Source organism: Syzygium oleosum, unplaced genomic scaffold (genome assembly GCF_021117445.2).
Source record: "Syzygium oleosum isolate NSW1041296 unplaced genomic scaffold, Sole_v2.1 Sole_v2.05, whole genome shotgun sequence".
NCBI lineage: Eukaryota > Viridiplantae > Streptophyta > Magnoliopsida > Myrtales > Myrtaceae > Syzygium > Syzygium oleosum.
The window spans coordinates 9,975,885-9,992,801 of record NW_026607489.1 but is presented as its reverse complement, the minus strand read 5'-3'; the positions used below and the strand labels follow the sequence as shown (position 1 = coordinate 9,992,801).

The following is a 16,917-nucleotide window of genomic DNA, read 5'->3' as shown; positions in this document are numbered from 1 at the left end:
ATTTTCCCAATTTTTGCATTAAACATAGAAACTCTCGCTTTTTGGTTCTTGTCGTTTCTTGGAAAACACCCGCTTTTGCCGACATACATGCAACCCTACTAGTAAAAGAATCGAGACATGGGGACGAAGAATATCAAGTCCGAAGTTTGATCTGCGTGAGCATGGCACACATTTATACATAAAAGAGAGTAGTGAGATATAAAAAAAACTATTTAGACGTGAATAAATCCTAGTATGGATAACCTATGCCACATTAGCCAACTTCGCACGAACTGTCAGGGCGGGTCTCGTGCGATCCGACAACTCGTGTGAAGTGAATTGACATGAGCCGGAAGTATCTAATAATTCTTTCTTCCCGATCAATCTCTCGAAAATATAAATATTTGTTTGGGTAATAACACAAATGATTCGTGAACTTTAAACCCAATGTGCAATGTCGTTCCCGAAATGTATCCCTAAACTTTCGGTAAATGTTCAATCTAGTCCATAAACTAAAATATCCAATGTTATCCTGCCATTAATTCAAGTTTAGAGATGACAAGGGATTAAATTGAATAAAAATTTATGGATCACATTGAATAATTTAAATTTAGAAACGATATTGCACATTAGAGCAAGATTCATGGACCGCGTTGCATAAATTAAAATTCAGAGATGACATCGCAAAATGAGGCCAAAGTTCATAAACAGGTTGCGCTATTTTCCCATATTTTATTTTTGGTCGCTGTTATTTTTCGGTGTTTGTTTATGGGTATAACAGGACATATTGGACTTTATTTTAATTTATTTTTCGTAGCGTAAGCCGTTGAGTCCAGATTCATTAAATTTTGGACGTGTATGCCCTTGAGATCTTCTCTGTTTCCGTTGTTGCCCTCCTTTGGCCGTTCGAGTTTGAGCGACCGCTAAAGTAATAGGGGTGAGTAAGATGGACCGCTCAAACCGGGATCGGATCGATCGGTTTGGTCCAGTTCTCGGGATAGGTCCGGTTCCCGGTTCTTAAAAGTGGAACCGGTTTCCAAGCGGTCCGGTTCCCGGTTCTAGGATGGGAACCGGATCGGACCGATAAATATATATTTTTCTAATTTTTTCATATATACAATATTTAATATATATATATGAAAAATGTTTAATATTGATCCCATTGGAACCGATTGTTCAAGTTTTTCATATATTATAGATATTTTTCCAATTTTTTCCATGACCTTATGAGATCAAATCAGAACTATAAAGGAAAAAATGAAGCAATCGATTCCCAATTCACAAATAATATTTAATATTTGTCCCTTCAGTCCGGTCCACGGTCCCAAGACTAGCCGGTCCGATCTCCGATCCTAGAAATTGGGAACCAGTCATCTCGGTCCAGTTCTCGATTCTTGAGTTGGACCAGATCAGGCCCGGAACCACTCACCCCTATAAAGTACAAGGTTAAATGGGCGAAGCGTACTACTTATGCTAAGCTGGCCCAAGGTGCCGTATACAAACAATTTGTCTTTAAGAATTCACTTGAAATTTAAGTTTAGGACAAAATTCACAAAAAAACCCTTAAACTATACATTTATCCTAAACTTTCTTACGTGACACTAAACATTTTGGAAACTGGGGATCGAACCGGTTGGTCTTAGGAAATAGAACCGGTCACTTAGGGTTTAGTTTACATTTTACTAATTTTTGTTAATGAATTTATGTCAATGAAGTTTACTTAAGGTTTAGTTCATATTTTATTAATTTTTTTGAACAAATAAAAAAAAACAGTATATGTAGTCGGTTCGGTCTAGTTTCCCCTTGGAACCGGGAACCGAACCGGCTGGTCACCGATTCCACTTTTAGGGAATAGGAACCGGATTGACACTCCTGGAAAGCGGATCCAACCAACCGGTTCGGTCCCGTCCAAATGATTCCTAGTTTGGGCGGTCCGTTTTGCACACCCCGACTAAAAATCTCAAATTTGTGTCCGTGTGAAAATTTTGTTGATGAGAAGCGTTAAAAATCCACTTACATGGACATTAGAAAGCAAACGGTGTTGACATGGAGCACACGTGGCTTAAGTAAAATAAAAATCAATGTTGTTTTTGCTGAAAAATCATTCAATGAAATTTTGATGAAAGGTAAATGTGTCACATATATGCAAGTTTGGTTTACGGTGGTGGGTATGGTTTGGAGTTTTTGATGTCGAAAAAAAAGTTTAGGGTTAAATGTGCTATACTAAGTATTATTTAGGGTTTTTTTGTGGCTTTTTACTTTAAGTTTAAATAGACAAATTTTGTTGACTCGGCAGCTTTGATGAGATATTTTTATTCACTTAACTCTCTTCAGCTCTTATTTTTACGGGATATAAATTTTGTTGACACAACGACACTCGGTCTAGGGAACTACTTGAAAGCTGAGGGACATATATAACATCGAACAAAAATCTGGGTAGCTAATTCCGATAACATTGCACATCAAACAAAAGTACGAGGCTTACAGTATCGTTATCCAAAATCGGAACGGTGAGGTTAATAAGTTAAAACATGTTGTGATGAACCCTAGAGTTGCATTAGAAGCTAGATTAGCACTTTAGATTCTTAATTACAGCAAAGCCTTGCTCGATCGTGCATTAGGATCGAGGCCGACCAACTCACTCACAAGTCACTTGCTCGACAATGGGCTCGCAAGGACTCAAACTTGCTCTGTTAGAAATATATTACTAATTTTGTGTATATCTCGTATCGTAATCTCGTTATCCTAATTAACTGTAATTTCTGTTGTAATATTACATTACTATAAATAGACATCTTGTAAAGCCCATAACAGGTTGGTGTATAATTCATTAATACATATAGAAATTCAATATTTTTATTTTCCACTTTATTCTTATCATGGTATTAGAGCCATTATAGATTGAGAAAACGCTCATTTAAGTCTATTACGAGATGGTGGTCGCAGCAACATTATTTCAGCCGCATCGTTATTCGTGTTTGGTCAAACCCGCTATTCTTGAGTTCTGTTACGTCACTTTCTGTTTCTTCTTTCGCAAGACTGACACCACCGTCAGACTCACCGTCATCACCGTTCGCCATCGCTCGCGCCTCCATGTCTTGGATTCATTGACCCCGACGACTTTTGATGCTATTTCGACACTTTGTGTATCCTATTTTGCAATATCAACACCACCATCCGCTTCTTCATCCTCTTGCGAGATAGGATCTAGGAAGATCGTCAATGTTTGATGTTGTACATGCCCCCACGCGCCAGCAGCCCCCTCCACAAAGTGAAATCTATGCGTCACGTCCCTCTCACGTGAATCGTTGCGCTCACTGGGCAAAGGGACGTCATTTGCCACGTTAGTGCCACTATAGCCACGTCGTCGACACGTGTTTGCCACGCCAGCCTCCAACCATGACTATTGATTGCATTAACTCGCCGTTGACCTTCATCGATCGGGTGTTGACTCCCATTGACCGGTATCGACCAAAACGATTTGCCTACTTTTTCAACCGGTGCGACTCGTTTCTGACCGATCTTGGCGTTTTCCAACCGGTTTGCAAGGTATTGCGACGTCTTGAATCTATTTTTGGTCTTATTTTCTACGTATCAGCTCTGTAAAGTACCGATTTTTTATGAACTCATTATAGAATCTACCGGGTTTATACTAATATATTGCATATTATGGAAAATTTTTGAAGTTTCAATACCCATTCAAACCATTTTGAATGGATCCAATTATATTTTATTGGCTCAAGAAATATCTATTTTTTTGGAGTCATTGGTGCTATTCGTGCACCTACTCATATTACTGGTGAAGTTGAGGAGAAATTTAATGAACGCTTGGAGGCTTAGTGGACTGTGATAATAAGAATCATCAGATCCGTTTCCAAACACTTCTATTTATTCTATCAGACTTCAGTTTGGTCGTCTTATTACGACAAAGGTAGCATGGGATCTACTTTACTGCTTTCAGGATCTCGTTATGTTGTGATTTTTATTGATGATCATTCTCGTTATGCATGGCTTTATCCTATAAAGAATCGCCTTGAACTTACTGATATCTACGTGATTTTGTTGCCATGATTAAAACACAATTTTCTCAAGATATCAAAATTTTTCATTCAGATAATGCCATGGAATGTAGAGATACAGAGTTTCTTCGAATTATTTCTTAAAATGGTATCATCATTCATCGTTCGTGTCCAGGAACTTCCCAACAAAATGATCAAATAAAGCGCAAACATAGGCATATCTTAGATGTTGTACGCACTCTTCTCGTCTCACCTTTTGTCCACAATAGTGTTATAGAGTAGTTTCCATATTGCTATATGCACTATCAATCGTATTCCATCACCTACTGTAGGTAACATATCTCCTTACAAGCACTAGTATGGCAGTGTTCCAAATTACAATCTTCTTTGAGTCTTTGGCAGTGCTTGTCATCTTTAGAAAATAGTGCCGGTTTTGGACCTTGCTCTAATCGTCCACGAGTGTCTCCTCATATTACTTTTTGGGAAAACATGATGTTTTTATCTCTCAGTCTTTTTAAGTCTTCTCCAACTGTTCGCTTTTCACGAATTCTAGAGATGACACACTTGCATCTTCCTCTTCATAGTTGTTTTCTTCTAATTTTGATGTAGGTACATCTGGCGATACCATTTCAGTAACTCCTGACATGTCTACGCCATTCGTGGGATCTCCACCCTTAGTGATACATTCTTCTCATGTTCATCGTTCTACTCGTGTAAGTGAACCTTCTATTCGGCTTCGTGATTTTAATTAATATTCTACTGTTGCTTCTTCCACAGGCCTCGAACCTTGGATTAAATCCAGCCCTTATGACAATGCTCTCTTTGTTCAACAAACATCTCGTGGATATGTTTTGCTACTTTTAAATGTAGACGACATAGTTTGGTTATCACTAACAATAATCATACTGGCATTACAAAACTCCAGCGATATCTTGGTCAACAGTTTGAAATGAAAGATCTCCAGCAACTCAATTATTTCTAGGCTTGGAGGTTACTTCAAATTTGCCGGGCTATTATCTTTATCGAGCTAAATATACCACTCATCTTCTTTCTCGAGTAAGGCTCATTGATAACAAGACCATTGAGGCTAATGCCAAATTCAATGACAAATATGAGACTCTTATTCTGATGTTGACTGGGCTAGAGACCTTCGCTCCACTACCGGCTACTGCTTCTTTTTACGTAACTCACTTATCTCGTGGTGTAGAAGGAAACAGATTATTGTCGCTCGATCTAATACAGAAACAGAATATCGAGCTCAACATGGTACGATAGCATAATTATTATGATTACAATGGTTATTAGAGGACATGGTGTCTCCGTCATAATGATGGAACGGTACTTTATTGCGACAATTGGAGTTCTATCCAAATAACACATAATGATATTTTTCATGAGTGTGCCAAGCATATTGCAATATACTGCTGTTTCATATGCTCTCACATGCTTCATGGCACCATTCATCTCGTTTCCACTTCGTTAGTTAATCAAATTGCCGGTGTATTCACTAAGGCACATCCGTCGCGCATTTTCAAAATCTTTTCTCCCAACCCTAATTAACTTCTTCTATGTCACATTGAGTTTGAGGGGAATGTTAAAAATATATTGTCTGATTCTACATGTCTCTCGTATCGTAATTTTGTATTTCTGATTAATTGTGATTTCTATTGTAATATTATGTTACTATATATGGCTATCCTATAAGTATGAAGCCTATAAATAGGGCTACATATAATTTATCAATATATAAAGAATTTCACAACTTTATTTTCCGCTTTATTCTTATTACATGCCACATTTCCATATGGCGTCAATCAAAACAATTTTTCTTTTCCTCGCAAGTGGAAAAATTAGGAAACAAATCCCTGGGCTACTTCAATCATCTAGACAATCCATCAGCCACCAGATCACGGAACGATACATCCTCAGCTGTTGATCGATACAATTTTTCGAGACTTCTTTTTTATATGGAAAGACGCTTTATACGGAAACTCGAAAATGCACGGGATTATGACTGAGTTACAGCTAGGGGTGAGCGGTTCCCAGTCCGGTCAGGTCCAATCCAAAAAAGGGGAACCGAGCTGAGAGGACCGGTTCCCAGTTTCTAGGACCGAGGATGGATCGGCTAGTTTTGGGACTGTGAGTTAGACCGGACCGATGGTCCGGTCCGGTCCGATTTCAATAGGACCAATCACTTATTGGTAAAGGTAAGAGGGAATTAGGAAAATTATATAAGGCTTTCTATTTTTTTCAAAAAATTTTAAAAGTAAATAAATATATATGAAAAAATTAGAAAAATATATATATTTATCGGTCCAATCCGATTCGGTCCGGTTTCCACCCTATAACCGGGAACCGGACCATCCAAAAACCGATTCCACTTTTAGGAATCGAGAACTAGACCAAATCAGTCGATCCGGTCCGGTCCGATCCCGAGAGAGTTCCATCTTGCTCACCCCTAGTTACAGCCAAAGGGGATCGGGATCGATGCGTCAAGATACCATAGAAGCCCCCCGACGGGACGGGACGACGGGGTCACGTGGTGGCGGTCACGTGGGTCGCCACTTAAGTCCAACCAAATAAAAATCCAAATACAAAGGGAAATGGGAAAAATATCCGAGCAAACTGCTTGACTGCACCACATGGCACGGCATGACTTCTTTATATTAATTTGGTGAGATCTACGCGGCCGGCGGGCACAATGAGAAATAACATTCTCTCTCGGTCGCCGTGTCGCCGTCGTCATCAGTTGCTTCGCAGTCGTCTGCTGGTCTCCGCCGCCGGAACTTCTCCGCATCGCTCCGGCGAAGTCCACTCTAGCAAGTCAAGCAAACTAGGAGTGTCCAAAAAGCCCGCGCCGGCCCGGCTCGACCCGTGCCGGCCCGGCTCGACCCGCGCCGGCCCGGCCCGACCCTAAAATTTGGGTTATTCTGGGGTTGGGGCTTGTCTTTTACGAATAGGGCTTTTTAGTTGTGGGTATTATTAGAGTTGGGTTAGGGTCAGGCCCGACCCATGACACCTTGGTACCACCCACAAATCCCCCTCTCTTTCCCCTTCTCTCTCCTCTCTGTCTCTACACGACGAAACCCTAAGAACATTAAGGCTGCGCATGACAACGATTCTGTGCCCGGGAACAGATTCTGTGCCCGGAATTGATTCTGAGCATTTTAAGGCGTTTGTTTAACGGCCCAAAATTCCATCCCTGGAATAGAAAAAGAACAGAAATGCGTTTGGTAACGCTACAAAATTTCTTTTTATTAATAATATTTTTAAATATTTTAATATTTCTTTCTTTTTTTTCTTTTCTTTTTTTCTTTTCCTCCTTCTTGGCCATAGCCTGCTCGCTGGCCATGACCGGTAAAATATTTTTTTATTAATAATATTTTTATTAAAAGTATTTTTTTCTTTTTTTTTTGCCATGGCCTGGTCGCCGGCCATGACCGGTAAAATATTTTTTTTATTAATAATATTTTTTATTAATATATTTTTATTTTTTTGGCCATGGTCTGGTTGCCGGCCATGGCCGGTAAAATAATTTTTTTATTAATAATATTTTTTTATTAAAATATTTTTATTTTTTTTGGCCATGGCCTGGTCGCCGGCCATGGCTCGTAAAATATTTTTTTTATTAAAATATTTTTATTAAAAATATATTTTTTTCTTTTTTTTGGCCATGGCCTGATCGCCGGCCATGGCCTAAAAATATTTTTTTTATTAATAAATTTTTTTATTAAAAATATACATTTTTATTTTTTTGGGCCATGGCCTGGTCGCCGGCCATGGCCGATAAAGTATTTTTTTTATTAATAATATTTTTTATTAAAATATTTTTATTTTTTTTGGCCAAGGCCTGGTCGCCGGCCATGGCTCGTAAAATATTTTTTTTATTAAAATATTTTTATTAAAAATATATTTTTTTCTTTTTTTGGCCATGGCCTGATCGCCGGTCATGGCCTGTAAAATATTTTTTTTATTAATAAATTTTTTTATTAAAAATATACATTTTGCTTTTTTATGGCCATGGCCTGGTCACTGGCCATGGCCGTTAAAATATTTTTTATTAAAATATTTTATTCTCGTTAGATCCGGCGAGGGCGGTCCTCGGGCCGGACATTAGAAGCTAAATTAAAAACCAAGAAAAGGAAGAAGAAAAAAAAATTGATTCTCAAAATTGTTCCCAATCAAGCTACTTTTTTTTATTCTTGATTCTCGCTTCCAAAATCGATTCCGGGAACAATTTTTGACAAAATTGTGCCCAGAATCAAAAAATTAAACAAACGCATTTCTGTTCCCAAACTGATTCTGGGAACAAAAGAACAGAATCAAACACTGTTTGGCAAGTTGTCATGCGCAGCCTAACCATCGAAGCTCACGGCGCTAGCAATCGCGGCCCACCACGCGGCCCCCCACCATGCCACTCCAATCTCGGTCATCCGCTGCCGTCATCGCCGCCGCCGCCTCTGCCTCCGCCTCCGCCTCCGCCTTCGCCTCGTGGCCCGGCGACGATGGGACGTCCGCGTCCTCCAACTTCGGCGAGCTGCACCGGGAGCTGCAGGTGCTGCGTCACCGGACGAAGTCCTCACTGGCTACGAACTCCGAGCCCGACACCCTGAACATCTAAGAATAAAGATTGGTATCGCCAGAATGACCGCACGCACCGCGGCCGATGGACTACTGCTTCGCGGCACGGGGGCTTCGGACCCTAACCCGATCCGTAAATCTACATCCCCATTATTCATACAGACGTCATCATCCCCATCAATGACCCCAAAATCCAACCTATTTACCTCTTCCGACACCGAATCCGCGTCCCCCACGAACTGAGACGCTCGGCGAACATATCCACACCAGAGCCGCTCCCGCCGTCGAGCTTCCGAAGCATATCGTCGGAGTAGGGATCGGAAGCGACGTCGCCGCTCGGGGCTCCAGTTTGATCGGCAGCAGCGATCGGATCGCGGACGGGCAGCGTCAGGTTGTTGTCGAAATCGAAGAGATCGATCGCACGGCGGCTGCTGCGGCGGAGATCGGGGCGGCGGAGGCGGGAGGTCTAGGCCTCCGCTGACATGACCTTGGGGTATATGCTGATCAAACCCGAAATCCGACCCGGACCGGACCAGCCAGACCCGATCCTTGGGGTATATGCTGAAGAGAGTCTTGGGCCGGGTCTGGGCGGGTCAAGCACGACCCTGTTAGTTTTGGGTCAGGTAGGGTATCATGAAAGCCCAACCCGACCCGACCATTTACACCCCTAAAGCAAACCACTTCTCTCTCTCACTCTCACTCTCTCTCTCTCTCTCTCTCTTTCTCTATCTCTCTCTCGTCGATCGAGTTCGCTCTACGCAGAGAGAGGCGGAGCCGAGGAAGGAGGAGATGGCGGAAGCGAAGACCGTGCACTCGCCGCTCCTCACCTACTTCTCCATGCTGTCGCTCCTCACCCTCTGCCCTCCCTTCGTCATCTTGCTGTAAGACCCTCTCTCTCTCTCTCTCTCTCTGTCCGAGGAACTGTCGCGCTCTCTGTTTTTTTTTGCCGGAAATCCAGCCGTTTTGGTTGATTTCGAGGATCCGCATGTTTTCTGGTTCTTTCTCGAGTGGAGCGAGGATTAGCAGCGGTGGCGAACGCTCCCCAGTCCCAGATCTCGCTGCACGTGCTGGTTTTTGCCGCCGCGACGTTCTCGATTGCGTAGCGTTTCACGATTCCGATCTCCACATGGAATGAACGTCCATCTAACCTAGATTCCAGTCGAGTTGGTTGGTTTTTTAATTCCCTCGCAGCATCGAACACCGAGCCTTGTTCCTTAGACAATGCCAATCTCTCTGTCGGACTGTCCGAGGTCCCACTTGATTATCTCCTCGGCATTTGAGATTTTAGTCCGTCAGATACTTGATTTAAGTCCGTACCCTTCATACCCTTCATTTGGAGTTGCAAGAAAGATTTGATGCATTAGCGGTTGACTAGCTCAGATGGAAAGAAGTCATAGACTTTGCTCTGTCGTAATATACGGAATTTTTTCTATGCAAAAACATACTGCGACTATCTGAGTGGAATTTTATCCTCGCAGATGGTACACAATGGTGCATGCTGATGGGTCCATCACCCAGACTTTTGATTACCTGAGGCAGCATGGACTGCAAGGATTCCTAGACATATGGCCCAGGCCAACTGCCGTCGCTTGGAAGATCATCTTCGTTTATGCTGCATTTGAGGCGGCGCTGCAGCTCCTTCTTCCTGGAAAGACTGTCAAGGGCCCTATATCTCCGGCGGGGAATCAGCCAGTGTATAAGGTACTCTTTTTCTTGTTGACATACCCTTAGTGGCACACCTTGTGGACCATTTGACTACGAGTTGTCTTCTCTCTTCGCATGGGATGGACGCATGGACAATGTTGACTTAAACGATTGGTTCTTGCAGGCAAATGGAATGGCAGCGTATTTTGTGACCTTGATCACCTATCTTGGCCTTTGGTGGTGAGTACTTTTCGATAAAACATAATTTTATGTACTTCAGATGCAACGTGGGTTTAGTTCAAGAAATCAATGTACTTATAACATTCTGTACTGTTTCTTTTCTATTTTTCAAAATTCCATAAGAGGTCTTCGTACTTTCTAATTATTGAATTTCGGGCAGGGCAGCGCAGGGGAGCACTTTTCAACCGATTTATATTGTAGAGAGCCAGTTTTAGTCAATAATTAGCTCATCCATACATTAGTAATTTTGTGGAAAGGTTTCAATTCACAGTATCTACCAACATATCATTTTCCCCTTCTAGGATACAATGAGCTTTCCTATTTTGTCTCAAGTGGTTTATTGGGTGCTGGACATATCCTACTGACAATCTGATGTGTAAAATAAGTGACATGGTATCAAAACTGTCTTCATCTTTCCTATGCTTTCTGCAGTTCTTGAGTCGCTTTCTCAGTCTGAGCATATGACTACTTGGATCTATTTCTATAGTCTGAATGTGACCTTATTCACTATCAGCAGGACGTCCTCTTCATCTTTGATTCTTGCACTAAATGCCCTCTCGCGGAGGACTAATTCTCTGGCTATCATGCTTTTAGGTATTTGGAAGAATCTAAGTAGTTTGCCCGGCTTTTTAAGGCTTTCTGTTACAGATTTTATGCTATGCTGTGGAATTCTTTTTGCCGTGTTTCATTCATAGTATAATTATTGTTTGGTTTCTTGTGTTGTTTGATGTCGTCATCAAATAACGTTTAGATTAACTTATCATTTTCCATGTTATTCTTTCAGGTTTGGGATTTTTAACCCCACGATTGTTTATGATCACTTGGGCGAAATATACTCCGCACTCATTCTTGGAAGCTTCATCTTTTGTATTTTCTTGTACATTAAAGTGAGAATGCAACCCCCAAAGAAAAGTTGACATCTATTTCCCTTGGGAAAGTTCAAAATAATGTCTGATGTTTGACACATTTTCTTGTATTGAAGGGTCACCTGGCACCATCGTCTACCGACTCTGGTTCTACGGGGAATATAATAATCGACTTCTATTGGGTGAGTCTTTTTTGAGAAAAGTTTAGTGTTTTTTGCTGAACTACATGTGGAAAAGCTCAAGTTAGTTGTTCTGATGTCAAAATGTGGCAATTTTAGAAAAAGCCAGATGATTTTTTCTGATTTTTTGACACGTCACGATGTCTGAAAGCTAAAACAGAATTTTCTGAACCGTATTGTTGGGTTTTGTGTGAAATTAAGCCTCACAAACTTATCTGTTGTAGGTTTCCTTGAAAAGATTTCACCGTTTTACTCCTGTTCGATGTGTTCATCTGTCCATCTTGAGGCAATTCTAGATCCTCTTTTCTGACATATGTGGAAATGCACATATAACTAGTTTTGAGGATGCTAATTGATTACAGTTGTACAAATCATTTCGCAGATATTTATTTGACCTGGAGATGATGCTGATTATTTTCTACGATGAGCGGTCTTCAAAAATGATACCTTCTTTTGACATAATAGATGACAAATGTCTATGCGCAAAAAATACTTCAAATTTGGCTTCATAATACTAAATAATCTAATATGGTGTAGTTTGAGGTATATGTACATGTGCATTTTTTTTTTCATAATATTGAGCCAAATGTATCTTTTGAGTGAAATAGCAAGAATGGCTTTACGGCTTTGCTTCTTGCTGCTTTTTCCTGGAAGCAGCTTTCTGTTTTCAGTGACATTTTGACCTTGTTGCAGGGTATGGAGCTCTATCCTCGGATTGGCCAGAACTTTGATATTAAAGTTTTCACAAATTGCAGGTTCGGAATGATGTCTTGGGCAGTTCTTGCTCTAACCTATTGCATAAAGCAGGTAACCAAGACTTTTTTTGGTGACTTGGCAAGAATATATTGATACCAATGATCTCTGTATTACAATACTCCATTTGGCAATGAACGATGCATGTAGAGTTTTTGAAGAACATATAATTGAAGCTTAATTTCTGACAACCATCTAATGGATGATATCTTGGAATGATCCTATTAAAGAAATAGAACAAAGGGTGAAAACAATTGAAACACCAATTTTGTTTTCTTAAGATGCCTACCTTTTATTTTTACTATGGTTCTCAGAAAAAAAATTTCTGGACCAGCGCTTAGAACATAGTCTCAGAGTTTGTCACTTTAAAGAGCGGAAATAGCTTTTGCAAGTGTTAAGTGATGTCATCAATTCTGATTCCTGTTAGACTAATCTCTTTCTTCTGGGAGTGGAGGTTGATGATTTCTTTGCATCATCTGCTAATAATCATGCTAATAATCTTACATACATGTTTACAGTATGAACAGAACGGAAAAGTTGCTGATGCAATGCTCGTGAACACCATATTGATGCTAGTGTACGTCACCAAGTTCTTTTGGTGGGAAGTAGGATATTGGAACACAATGGATATCGCACACGATCGAGGTTGACATTTGAGTTATTCATTCTGTTTTACATGCTGATATCTGTTTGTCCATTCAATCATTCAAAATAAGCAACTGAAATCCAATCATCAAGTCTGACCAAAAAAAAGATCCTATCATCAAGAGACGAGACACTAGCATATACAGTATTTCATTCTTGGTCTAATTACTAGTGAATTAGCCACTTGGCACTTTGTTTGTGCACTCTTATTGCTTGGGCAGATGTAGAACACCAATCATAATTTTAACGCCTTCCATTTTTTACTGATGTTCAACTTTATTTTCAAAATGACTTTGGCAGCTGGCTTCTATATCTGTTGGGGATGCTTGGTATGGGTCCCATCCATCTATACTTCTCCTGGCATGTACCTTGTCAATCATCCTGTTAACCTGGGAACTCAGGTGCGGAATTGCCACTTTAATTATTTTTACCATTTAGTGGACTTTATGTTATTATGAAGGCGTGCAAAGGGACAGAAATTTACTGTAATTATTGGTCTGGTGTTTAGATTAAGTCGGCAATTTGGTTTGGCTTTTCACTTTTGACTTTACGTTAAAAGTTAAAAAGTGTGACATTTTTTAGATGAAGAACCCAAATTTTTTAAAGACATATGAAACATTAGCATTTAAAGGCACCGAATATTTTAAATAGTTTTTCAAATTAATGTTAATTTTTTTACGGGAAATTCAAACGTTGATTGGAAGGGCTTTAACATCTAAACAGGAGTTTGTTCCTTACAGTTGATTCTCGGAAACACGTGTGTGTGAACCATCAAACCATGGTTTTCTTAGCAAGGTCTTCAAATGTGCTCTTAGTTTCAATCAGTATGGTTGCAGAGATTTTTTGGCTTCTCTGGCTTTTTGTTTAGTGGAACCCCTTGCTTGATTTGAAGTGATAGTCCCATATCAGTGGTGTACAATTTGGTTGATTGGGTCAATATATGCTAACGACAAAATCTGGAATAGGGCTGGAAGATTTTTTGTGGCATGCACACACTGATAAATTTAAATTTGAAGGCTCCAATTGTTTCCTATGAAAAACTGGTGTTGATATAAATTAGCATGAGCACAATTATCTTGGGATAAACTTGGGGCAGTCTAATCTGTGTTCAACTCATTAACTGGCGTATCTGAAAGGAGAGGCAATAATGAAAGTTACAGACCATTTGCTATCAGATGATTATTACAATTATCTTTCGTTGGAAATTTTAATTTTCCGTCACGTAAGTCCAATAGGCCTAAACACAGGCTTGAGAGGACAAATGTATCTTCTTTTATATTAGGTGAGTCTGACAGTCCTTGTTGTCCAGCTCGCACTTTATATTTTGGCAGCAGGCATTCTGTGCATATATATCAATTATGATTGCGACAGACAGAGGCAAGAATTTCGCAGAACAAATGGCAAGTGCTTGGTATGGGGGAAGGCTCCATCGAAGGTGCTTACCACTAATATCGTTTTAATGTTTTCTTATGCTTTCAATTGGGTACAATCTGTCAACTGGAACTGAGAGCTTTGATCTCTTTGACAGATAGTGGCTACGTACACGACCACATCCGGAGAGACCAAAAACAGCCTCCTCTTGACTTCAGGATGGTCAGTTTGCCTTTTAATTCTTCTGTATCGTCAGCATGAAGATTTTAAAAAGCTACTATAAGAGTCCTATCGTTAACTCCGTTATTAGGTTTACTGCATATATTTGCTTTTCGAGAGAAGTAGTTCTTTCTGCTTTTCGAGGTGAGCTGCTTACATCTTTCCTAGAACATAACGAATTTGCCGATAGACCATTGGGTAAATGGTATAAAATGTAGTCATCGGTTAAGTTATGGGTTCAATGGATCTACATGGTGATATACATGCTTCTGCTTACAACTGATTGAATGGTCTATGATGTGGTCTCTCACTCATTCCTTCCACAGGTGGGGCTTATCACGTCACTTTCATTATGTGCCCGAGATTCTTGGAGCCTTTTTCTGGACTGTCCCTGCACTGTTTAATCATGTAAACTTCGTTTTAACTGTTTCATTTACTCTTAGGTTGTGATTTCATGATGACAGTCTCGGTGAAAGTCCTACTTACCTTTTTTCCCCTCGTTAATCTCCTGCAGTTTCTGCCTTACTTTTATGTGATCTTTCTCACAATCCTATTGTTTGACCGGGCAAAAAGGGACGACGATCGTTGTCGATCAAAGTAAGTAAATCATCTACATATTTCTCTTGGTCATTCTTGAGGACATATTAAATGGAAGCAATGTCTCTCAATCAGCTTTTATACATTTTGGTTTCTCTGCATACTTTGTGATTTAGGACAAACCCCATGCTCTAGGGGTCTTGACAGAATAGAAACCAATCTTCAGACCCTTTGCATCATTAAATGAGCTGTATCTTCGTTGGAGCGACTTTCCTGATGCTGAAACATGCAGTAATCTAGAATGAGGAAGAGTACCGTGCTAATGTGAAATCGGGGGTGGGGTGACTTTTGGTCCTATATCTTTAACATGTTTATCTTCGTCATGATTTTACCAATAGAACGCGTGAGCATGTACACCATGTTAATAGACAATCTTCGTGATTGGCCCCAATTGTCTCATGTGTTCCCACAATTGTGCTTATGAAGGTCCACAACTATTTCTAGTAGCTACGAACTTTTGGAAAGCGAACAATAAGTCCCCAGTCTCGTCCTTGTGCATCGTCCGATTTTACCATTACTCGCTGCCTTTCTCAGTGAAGCAGAGTGAGCAGCTTCTTCTGATAATGTTTTTGTTACAGGTACGGCAAGTACTGGAAGTTATATTGTGAGAAGGTACCGAACCAAATTATTCCTGGTATTTATTGAGGTTCAGCGAGAAGTCATGTATGGGGAGATATGGCTGGCGAAAGGAGCTCCCCTGGATTGGCTTTGGCTCATTCTCATGTACTTTGGAACATGTCCCTGTACTTGAATTTTATAGGAGACGCCGGCAGTAGAGTTACTTTCCGAGTTTTCTTACATGCAGCAGCAATTAACATTGCGTTTATCTTTGACTACTCTATGGTCCCGAATGACCTTGTATCGAACATGGAGTATGGGCACTCGGTAACTGTAGCTTTAGTTTGAACCAGTTGCCTTGAACATTAAGGTTTTCAGACGCAGTCGTCTATTTCTGCTTGTATGTTGATTTTGACATGGAAATTGCATGGTGGAGTTAATATCGAAGGTTTTTCAGACGCAGCAGTCGTCTATTTCTGCTTGCATCTCTCGTTCGTTCCTCACAGAAAAAAGCTCTAGGACTTTCGTCTCTCCCAAAAGTTTGAACTGGATAGAGAAATCTACTCGGAAGTTCGAACTTTCATTGATCGGAAACCGGATACGATTTTGATCTTAAACGTGAAGCGCGAGTCGTAAATTGGACCAGAGGAGTGCATACGGCAGCCGCTTATCGGAGATTAAATATACCGGAGACAGAGAGAGATTGTAAATCAATCTTCAATACGATAACACCTATATTTTACCTTTACTTATTTATATACACACACGGTTTGAGGGATTAAATTCTTGCGAAGTAAATTTGTTAAGACACTCATTGACCAAAACAGAAATGGTGGGGCTACTACCACCTCATATATGACTAAATCCACTCCGCTTTTACTAAGTAGACGAAATTGGTCACGAAAATTATTAGTACACTAAACACATTGATACGAAAATAATGTTGCCCAAAAGAAATTATTTTTTTTGTCATAAAAAATAAAGTATAAATGCACCGGAAGTCCTCAAACTTGCGACGAAAGTGCAATCGAGTCCTAAAACTGTTAACAAGTACAATCAATAGAATGACTTAACTATACCAATTTGACAAGTTTTATAACGTGACTGCACTCTTTGAAAGTTTTAGGAGTCGATTGCACTTTCGTCATCAATTTTAGGACTTGATTGCACTTTCTAAAAAAATTAGGTCTCAATTGCACTTTCGTCGCGACTTTTAAAACGTCTATTGCATTTATCCCCAAAAAAAAAAAATATTTGAGACGCTCG

At 40.2% G+C, this 16,917-nt stretch overlaps 1 protein-coding gene across 1 annotated transcript; it reads left to right on the top strand.

Annotated features, from left to right (window-relative positions):
* Positions 1-9,260: 9,260 nt before the first annotated feature.
* LOC115681644 (7-dehydrocholesterol reductase) lies at positions 9,261-16,098 on the top strand. The gene is made up of 13 exons (XM_030605640.2): positions 9,261-9,460; positions 10,058-10,280; positions 10,408-10,463; positions 11,248-11,350; positions 11,446-11,511; positions 12,202-12,315; positions 12,780-12,906; positions 13,207-13,307; positions 14,216-14,341; positions 14,435-14,499; positions 14,823-14,904; positions 15,011-15,093; positions 15,672-16,098. The coding sequence occupies exons 1-13, from the start codon at positions 9,369-9,371 to the stop codon at positions 15,736-15,738; spliced, it is 1,305 nt and encodes a 434-aa protein (XP_030461500.1). The 5' UTR covers positions 9,261-9,368; the 3' UTR covers positions 15,739-16,098.
* Positions 16,099-16,917: the final 819 nt, after the last annotated feature.